This window comes from Chinchilla lanigera, unplaced genomic scaffold (genome assembly GCF_000276665.1).
Source record: "Chinchilla lanigera isolate Chin_1 unplaced genomic scaffold, ChiLan1.0 scaffold00131, whole genome shotgun sequence".
Lineage (NCBI taxonomy): Eukaryota > Metazoa > Chordata > Mammalia > Rodentia > Chinchillidae > Chinchilla > Chinchilla lanigera.
In genome coordinates, this window is record NW_004955532.1 from 3,211,780 (window position 1) to 3,221,258 (window position 9,479).

General features: G+C 40.9%; 1 protein-coding gene across 2 annotated transcripts in view; it reads left to right on the plus strand.

Moving 5' to 3' along the window:
- The window catches only part of Rad54l2 (RAD54-like 2 (S. cerevisiae)), a 94,029-nt gene that overhangs the window by 34,125 nt on the left and 50,425 nt on the right, over nucleotides 1-9,479 (plus strand). For both annotated transcript variants that reach the window (XM_005410317.2, XM_005410318.2), the window contains exon 2: nucleotides 3,102-3,294. In XM_005410317.2, coding sequence (XP_005410374.1) covers nucleotides 3,156-3,294 — 139 coding nt within the window. In that variant the 5' untranslated portion in view covers nucleotides 3,102-3,155. The remainder of the gene's footprint in view (nucleotides 1-3,101; nucleotides 3,295-9,479) is intronic.

The following is a 9,479-nucleotide window of genomic DNA, read 5'->3' on the forward strand; positions in this document are numbered from 1 at the left end:
TTTTGGTCTTTTTGAGACAGGGTCTCGCTATATAGTTCAGGCTGACCTTGAGCTCACTTTATAGCCCAGGCTGGTCTCGAACTCGCAACGATCCTTCTGCCTCAGCCTCCTGAGCGCTGGGATTACAGGTATGCGCCACCATGCCCGGCTATATTTTGATACCTGTTATCCAACATCCGTCTATCACCCGTCTCCACTGGATACTGTTTTAAAATATCTACTGTTTTGAAACTGTTTTGAGTAGGGGCTGCAAACATATCTCATTCTAATAGTGTTATGTGGTTGTTTAATTTATGTTTGCTAGTATCTACCAGTACTTTGGAACTAAGGTTATTTTGAATCAGTTATTTGTTTTGTTTAGACAGGATCTCGCTATGTAGTTGAGGCTGTCCTTGAACTCATCATATATGGCCCAAGCAGGCCTTGAACTCACAGTGATCCTCCTGCCTCAGCCTCCTGTGTGCTGGGATTACAAGCATGTGCCACCACACCTGGTGTGAATCAATTTGTTAACCAGAAGTATAAAACAGGCTTCCTTCATGTTACTACAGTGTTTACTTCTGATTGTCATTCTATCACCACACATTTTCTTCTCTAGAGTAGCAGGCATTCAGATTACCTAGTGGTACCTGCAAATAACAAAATTGTCTAAAAGTTACTTCACATGAGCTAAATTAAATCTCATTAAAAAACAAAGAGTAATTCCATAATCAGCCAATGCCACAGCAAGGAAAATAGTTTATTTAAGGCATTCTAGGATAAAACAGAGGTTATATAGACCATGAATGAATATTGACTTCCAAACAGAATAGTTGCTGGTAGATTACCACATACTGATGTTCAGAGATATTTCACTCCCAAAGCTGCAGGTAAATGTTTTCTCCTTCCTTTTTGAAACCTACTGAATAAACCAGAGTCACAGGATAGTTGCATAAGATGTGGAACTTGTCTGATCGTTAAGTGAAGCTCAGTGTCACTTATAGTAATTTATATTTGTGGATCACTTTCCTTCTATTCCCTAATGCCTTTTGCAGCTGTTATTGGAAGTAAGTTATTAATGCAAAATTTAAAATTTTTATTCTGAGTTATTTCTTTGTTCTTTGCTTTAGTCCTCTTGAGAGGCTAAGTACATGACCTACACACACACACACACACACACACACACACACACATACACACTTTTAATTTCTGTTATTTTTAACTCTGAGCAATCCTAAATGTAAGTTCTAGTTTTCTAAAGCCCTAAAGGATTTACTTTGCTACTGCTGTGCCTCCTATTCCTCCTCCTTTTGTTCAGCAGCAGAAGTTCTGTATCTGATCTTTAATAAGAGATTTCAGGGGCTGGGGATTTAGCTCAGTGGCAAAAGCGCCTGCCTGGCAAGCGCAAGGTCGTGAGTTCGGTTCCCGGTACCGGAAAAAAACCAAAAAAAAAAAAAAAAAAAAAAAAAAAAAAAAGAGATTTCAATTCTGTAATAGTTTTTGTGGTGAATAATTAGAAACTTGTGCTTCAGTTTTCATTTGGGGAGATAAGAGCTGAGGATGAACTGAGTATTTGTGTGGTTGTCTGCAGCAGATTGTCTTGTAAAAAATTATTTACCTTGTTCTCTTTTCCCCTTTTATACATGAGAAATTTGAAAATAACAGAAAAATGGAAATAATTAGTGAATCTACAAGTCAACATTTTGCTATATTTACTTTACCTCTGAATTGCTAATCTAGCTGTCTGTTTACCTTGTTTTTTTGTTTGTCAAGAATAAATTACTTTTATAGCTAATAGTAAAGTGATGAGAGAGTGGGAAAGGAGAGAGAAAGAGAGACATACACAGTTCTGGGCACATAGAAATAGATGTAGCAGGTTGGCAAATGAGGGAGGGAGTGTGAGGGAATAATTTAGATATAGGTAGGGCGTGCATCTAGCTACAGGACACAAAGCCTGCCCTTAGGTGTTCACTCTTGAATCAGGATTGGAAATCAGAGAAGGTAAGTCACTGTGCTCAGGAGCCCATACAAAGCCTGCAGGGAAGACTGGTAGTGAGTTTTTGATTGGTTTGCTAATACCTACCAGTAGTTTGGAATTAAGGTTATTTGGAGTCAGTTTGCTAACCAGAAGTATGTAAAGGGCTTTGTGACGGGTTAGTGAAAGGCAGAAGAGGGAGTAGAATCCAGACATCTGGGGCAGTTAGTATAGGCTTCTTAGGAGAAAGGGCGTGAGTGAGCTAGGCGGTAGGAAGAGCCACAGAAAGACAGGATTCCGCACCTGAGGCTCTCCGTGTCCTTGGGAAGAGTCACGCTGTGGTGAGGAGCTAGTTTTCCACTGGAAACCGTTGGGGTGACTGGAAAGTGAACTGTTGTTGTGCTCTTAAAGCCCTGTTCCAGGCAGGACCTGTTCATCATCCCCTGAATATCCCCAGTCCTTCTCACCCCAGGGCCCAGCCCCTCATGCTCACCCTGCCTGGAGTGTACCCCTCCAGATGTCTGTATGCCTCCCCTGCTGTCTTTTTTTGGTACCGGGAGTCGACCTCAAGACCTCGTTTTTGCCAGGCAGGCGCTGTGCCGCTGAGCTGTGTTCTTAGCCCTGTCCTTTGCTTTCTTCTGTGCTCTATGCGGTGAGAGTTCCCTGATACCCCTGTGTGAAGTAGCAGCACCTCCTGCACACGCTAGTCCCTGTGCTCTTCCTGCATGTTTTGTTTTTCCTGCTGTGCCTAAAATAGTGCCTGTGACTGTGTGTGTGTGTGGACGTATAGACAGATACGGTTTAGGGAGTCGGTGCGGAGGAAACAAGGGATGCAAGAAGGAATGGTCAAAGGGCTATTCTGAGGTATATAGTTTCTGTTGTTGTTACTTTAAGATATTTTCTTGGGCTAGGGATGTAGCTCTGTGATACTTTACTGTTTGTATAGCCCCAGGTTCAATTCTGGGCACACACAAACAAAATTCTGTTGGCGCAGCCAGGGGAAGACTGAGCTGTCAGGGTAGTGTACTCACAGAGAAGGCTGAGATCTGGGTGTGGTTCGCTTGCCTCGCTTGGAAACTTTTCTTTCAAAGATTTGTGCTCCTAAGTGAAACCTTGGTGACTCCGGTGTCTCTGGTCCTCCTCCTAGGACTCTTGCAGTGGACCATGAGTCGGTAATGCCCACTGAGGACCTCTGGGAGCCATGTCAGACGAATCTGCCTCAGGGAGCGATCCAGACCTGGACCCGGACGTGGAGCTGGAGGATGCGGAAGAGGAGGAGGAGGAGGAGGTGGTGGCAGTGGAGGAACACGACAGGGATGATGAGGAAGACCTGCTGGATGGTGAGTGGATTTACTGAGTCGCAGGCTGCCTTATCCTTGCTTCTAATGGAAGTTTTTCTGGGAGAGTTTGACTTTCTGATTGGAGTTTGTAGGTTACCCATCTAGAGGAGGTAGTCTGAAAACTCGCAGCAATGCACACAGATACTCATTTCCAGGAAGTAGATTGTTGTCCCTACACGTGGACCTTGTGTTAGTGCTGGCAGAGCCTCCAGCATTTCGTTCGTCTTTGACAAGTGTGTGTTCTTTGGTGCAGAGAGTTGGGGATGGAGTAGGTACCCAGGCCGTGGGGGAATGGCAAAGCTGCTGTGCTGAGCTTCGTAACCTGGTCATGGACTCTTGGGGTCGGTGTAGGGTGACTGAGCGGTCTGTGCGTTTTCTGAAATTACATTTACAATTCTGCTTGTGTGTACATGAGAGAATTACGTGAAGAGAGATTCTCTCCACAGGTTTGCAACCCTAGAAAGCTGCTGCATCTCCTGGCCGCTTCTGGTGACTCTAGCCTGTTTCTGTTGGGAAAGGGTGGCCTCGCTGTAGCTGGTGGGCTCTGTTTAGATTTCTCCTATTTGGCCTGTTCACCCCTTTTCCCCCACCCCACTTCTTGAAGTAGCATCGAATCTTTTCTTTTGTACCTTTTTCCCCATGTTTTTTGAGACAAAGGTCTTACTATGTACCTTGGAGAGCCTTGAGCTTGCTAGGTGGCCTGGGCTAGCCTCTGGCACAGCCTTCTGAATGTTTTTTCTTTTAATCTTCGATCTAACAGGTTATCTGGACTTAGCCACAGGCTTCTCAATTCTGACCTTTGGATACAGGAAAGTAAAAACTCCCAAACTGAACTATATCTGGGACGAGTTTGTGTTCTCTAAAATCGAAGAATGAATTTTAGGAACAATGGAGTTTAAGAGCAAAATATATTTATTGAGGGAAAGAAAGCTTCTGTCCAAGAGAGGGACAGAAGAGGGGCCTGAGTAGGTTACCCCAGACTCTGTCTTTTCTAGGGACTTTTATAGAGCCAAACCATGAGGTGAGGTGGGTCTAAGATAGGGGGGAAATGGACAAAACTATGGTCAGCCAATAAGAATTGTTCAGGTAAAAGTGATTAAATCCGGATCAAATGGGGAAGCGAGTCACATAGGAAGCGGGCATGAGTGCAGAACAGGGGCTTTTCATGTAAGGGGTTAGGTTAGTGGCTCTTCAAGGTGATGGCTTCCTATTTAGAATATCATCCCTGATGTTTACAGCTAGGGAGGTCTGTGGGTGTATTTGTTTAATCTTCTGTCTTGAGGTCTGGCCCACAGCGAATACATGTCTTGTCTTGTCTTTCATGTTGGCTCCTTTGAGGGCCTGGCCCTGTCTGACTGCCTATAATATTTCTATGTAACGCAGCTGCCTATGACACTTGCACAGCATAGGTTTTAGGTGTTTGCAGTACTGACTGATGGATATTTTGCTGTTTATAGCAGACCACCTTCTTGGAACTGAACGTTGCCATAGGTCGTCGTCACGAATCTGAAAGAGCTCAGGCAACTGTGTTCTAGTCTAGAGTCACAGAGGAAGATGAGTCCCAGTCCTCTTTCTCTGCTGGTGCTGCGGTCTTCATTCTTACGTTTGTCCATCCTAACAGCCGCCATGTTGGTCAGGAATCAGTTTTCCTACCTCTGCTGGGAAATGGCTGTTGCAGATTTGTTTTTCCCTGATGGCAGCAATCACTGTCCCCTGCTCTTTGTTTTAGTTTGAGTCTCCTACTAGTTGTGAGCTTGTTTTTGTAAAGTAGAATGAGTGAAAGTAATAGAAGACCTGCCTCAGGGTACACTGTCCTATTTGGCTGTCATTGTTCTGAGGAGGTGTCTGCTTTATCTCCATATGCTTTATCTTATCTGAGTTTTCAGAATTATGTTTTAAGATATTCCTAGAATTCTTGTTAAGTTCACACTGGATTTCATATGCTGCTGGCAAGTATGATGGATATATGCCCTGCCTTCTTCTTCCTCTTCTTTTTTGGGTACAGGGTCTCACTATGTAGTTTAGACAGGTTTTGAACTATGCATCACAGGCTGGCCTTGAATTCCAACTGATCCTCCTGCCTCAGCTTCTGGAGTGCAGGGATTATAGGCTTGTGCCACCACACCTGGTTTATGTATAGTTTCTATTTGGACTTCTTGGAATCTTCTTCCCAAATAACCTTTTTTCCCCCAAGTACTGAGACTCAAGCGTTTCACGCTGAGCTATATCTCTAGCCCTTAAGTTTTTTTTTAATTTTGAGACAGCTGGGTATGATGGTGCATATCTGTAATCTCAGTACTTGTAGGCTGAGGCAAGAGGATTGCTAGGAGTTGAAAACAAGCCTGGGCTACATAGTGAGTTTAAAGCCAGCCTTTCAAGGCTAACCTGAACTACACAATGAAACTCTATCTCAAAAACAAACAAACAAACTAACAAAACAAAACCAAAAAGAACTTTTCTCTTGAGAAGGAGCCTCACTAAGTCTGTAAATTTCAGGCTGGGTTCAAACTTCTAATTCTTCTTCCTCAGCCTCCCAGTATGCTCAGTTTACAAGTATATCCCATCATGCCTGACCTTCTTGCCAAATTCTTAATTAGAGTTGATACCTATGGGTATTTGAGGATTCAACCAACCATGGATTAAAAATACTTAAAAAAATTGTACCTGTAATAAACATATACAGACTTTCTTGTAGTTATTTCCTAAACAAGATAGTATAACAACCATTCACATTGTATTAGGTACTATAAATAATCTAGACATAATTTAAAGGGAATGAAAAGATATGCATAAGTTAAATGCAAATACCGTGACAATTTAGAGAAGGGACTTGAGCAGTTGTGCATTTTGGTATTTGCAGGAGATCCTGGCATATGTCTCCCAAAGATACTACAGGGTGATGTGTTAAAGAATTACGTGCTCGTAGCTGAGCATGGTGGTGCGCCTGTGGTGCCAGCTACTTAGAAGCCTGAAGAAGGAACATTTAAGTTGGAAACCAGCCTGGATACTTAGTGAGATCCTGACTCAAAATAAAACTTAAAAAGAAGGGGCTGAGAATTTAAGTCAGTGGTTGCCAAGCCTACCAAGAGCCTTTGGGGTTGAGGTCTCCACAACAAAGCCAAAAGCATATATACATATAACATGTTTATTTTTTTAAATAAAAAGTTATATATCTGTTAAAAATATATACATATGATCAATCTTTCTAGGTACTATTGGATGGAACCCAGTTGTATGCTAGGCGAGCACCTCTACCTGTGAACTATCTTCTTAGCCCTACATTTGGGGTTTTTCAAAAAGAATATTTATGTAGTTCTTAGATTAAATAATTTTACTAAGGTGAAATGATTTATTTCTATCAGTTATGAAGTTCAGAGAGATAAAAAGTATTCCATTAGATATTCTCTTCTTATCTTGCTCTGTTAAGATACCCAAATTCTTGGAAAATAATTGAGGGACCTTTTTTTTAGTTTTTAAAAAATTTTTATTAGCATATGTTTGCAGTACATAATGAGTACATTCATTGTGGGAATTGGTATATGTACATAATGCAATTCTTTTTTTCCTTCCCCTCCATCTCTGTCTTTTGTTTTTCTTTGCAACAGGGTCTTGCTGCATAATTCAGGCAGGCCTTGAACTCATTATGTAGGCCAGGCTGGCCTCAAACTCACCTCAATCCTCCTGCCTCAGTTTCCCAAGTACTAGGATTATAGGCCCGTTCCATCCCTGTTTTTTAAAATATTTTTTTCTTTTTTAGCCAGCATCAGATTTATTTGTTTTATGTATTATCAAGTTAATTATCATAAACACAGATTAACAGCCAGACAGGTAAAGAACATGTATAACACATAAAACAAATATATTAAATCAAGGTATAATCTTATGTGCATTGGCTATATTGGATTACAATAACTTTTTTTTTCTATTGTCTGTCTTTTATTTTGCACTTTATATATAGCATTGGGATTCTCATATAAGATACATCATGCAATATTTAAGCTTGTGTATCTTATTTATTTCACTTAACATAATGGTCTCCAGATGCACCCATTTTCCTACAAATGACTCGATTATCCTTCTTTATGGCAAAGTAGTACTCCTTTGTGTATGAATACTACATTTTCTTTATCATTCATCTGTATTAGCTGTTATGAATTGTGTTGCTATAAACATAGTATGCATGTATCACTATAATATTATATCTTTAATTCTTTGGGGAAGGTATCTAGAAGGGGAATAGCTGGGTCAAATAGAATTTGTATTTTTAGTATTTTGAGGAATCTGCATGCTGATTTCCATAGTAGTTGTACCAGTTTACACTCCACTTGAAAGACCATTTCTCAAAAGACCAGCAATGTTGAATGCTTTTTCATGTACAGCAGTTATTAAGTATTTGGACTTCTCTATCTGAGAAATGTCTTAATTTCATATGCCCATTTTTTTAACTGGGTCTCTAATTTGGGAGGTCTAGGTTTTTTTGAGTTGTTTTGTTTTGTTTTGATTTGAGACAGGGTTTTACTATATAGGACAGGCTGGCCTGCACTCACTTGGTAGCCCAGGCTGACCTCAAACTCATGGAGATCCTTCTGCCTCAGCCTCGTAAGTACTGGGATTACATGCATGTGCCCCCATGCCTGTCTTGAGTTCTTTATATATTCTAATTATTAGTCCTTTGTCTGAGTAGTAGCTGGTAAATTTTCCCATTCTGGAGGTGTATCTCTGTTGGTGGTTTCCTTTATAGTGCAGAATCAGTTTAACTTGATGGGATTTCATTTGCTGATTCTCAGTATTATTTCTCTTGCAGCCAGGGTTCTGTTCAGAAAGTCTTTACCTATGTGTATGTCTTCAAGAGTTCTACCTATTTTGTCTTCCAGCAGATTAAGTACTTCTGTTGTAATACTTAGATTTTTTTTTATCCATTTTTAGTTTAGTAGATGGTGCAAAGTATGTATCTAGGTTCAATTTTTGTCCTGTAGATAGCCAGTTTTCCTGGCACTATTTGTTGAAGAGGTTATCTTTCCTCCGGGGAAAGTATTTGGCTCCTTTGTCAAAGATGAGGTAGCTGAGTGTGCCTGGAGTTGTTTGTCTTCTGTTCTGTTGTTCTTAAATTAGGAGTGGCTATGCATAATCTGGTTTTAGCCAGTGAAATGTGATGTGGCCCTTTTGTTTTCTTACAGCAGTAATTTTTCAACTGGAATGATGTTGCCTCTCAGGGGACAGTTTATAACGTGGGAAGACGTTTTTGGTTGTCGGGGTTCCTAGAGGTGGAGGTGGGGGTGCTACTGGTGTCTTGTGACCAAGGAAGCTGCTAAACAGCTCCCACACCAAGCTCAGCAATTGTCTGGCCCAAATGTCAGTTATACTGAGATTTTTTGAAACCCTTTCAAAAAGGAAACTGTTGCTCCCATTCTTTGTATTTGAAGTTTCATCCCTAGTGGGTAACAGTAGCTTACTTTTGTATTGTTTTTCAGGTCACATGAATATGGGACCATGGTATTCTTTTCAAAGAACTGTCTGTTGCCTTTGGTGATTTCCATATCACCAAAGAACTGTTCGTTTGATTTGGTCTTGTGTTTGTTTTCTTTGTAGTTTCTACTTTATAATTTCCTTCCCTCTGTTTCTTTTAGGGTTCTTTTGGCTTTCTTTCAAACTTCTTAAGAATATGCATAGCTCTTTGATACCTGGCCATGTGGTGATGCAGGCCTGTAATCCCAGCATACAGCAGGCTGAGGCAGGAATATAGTGAGTTTAGGGGCAACCTGGATGGCATATAGCGAGAGCCTGTCTTCCCACCCCTACCCACCCCGCCAAAAAAAGCGTAGTTCATTAATTTTCAGACTTTTTCTCTAATATAAACATTTGCAATTATTAGTTTTCCTTTAAGTACCGCTTATATTCCATCACCTTACAAGCGCTTTGATGTACTTTATTTTACTGAATTGCCCTGACCTGTAGGGTGGATATATTTTAACAGATGATCAACAGGCTCTGAGAGACTGGCTTACTCAGTGTAAGTTGTACAAAATGGCAAAGCTGAGCTTTTGGTCTTCAAGGGAGTGCACCTTTTTGAAACTTATGCTGCTTCTGAGATCATTGTTTTCTTTTTCTTTCTTTCTTTCTTTCTTTCTTTCTTTCTTTCTTTCTTTCTTTCTTCCTTTCTTCCTTTCTTCCTTTCTTCCTTTCTT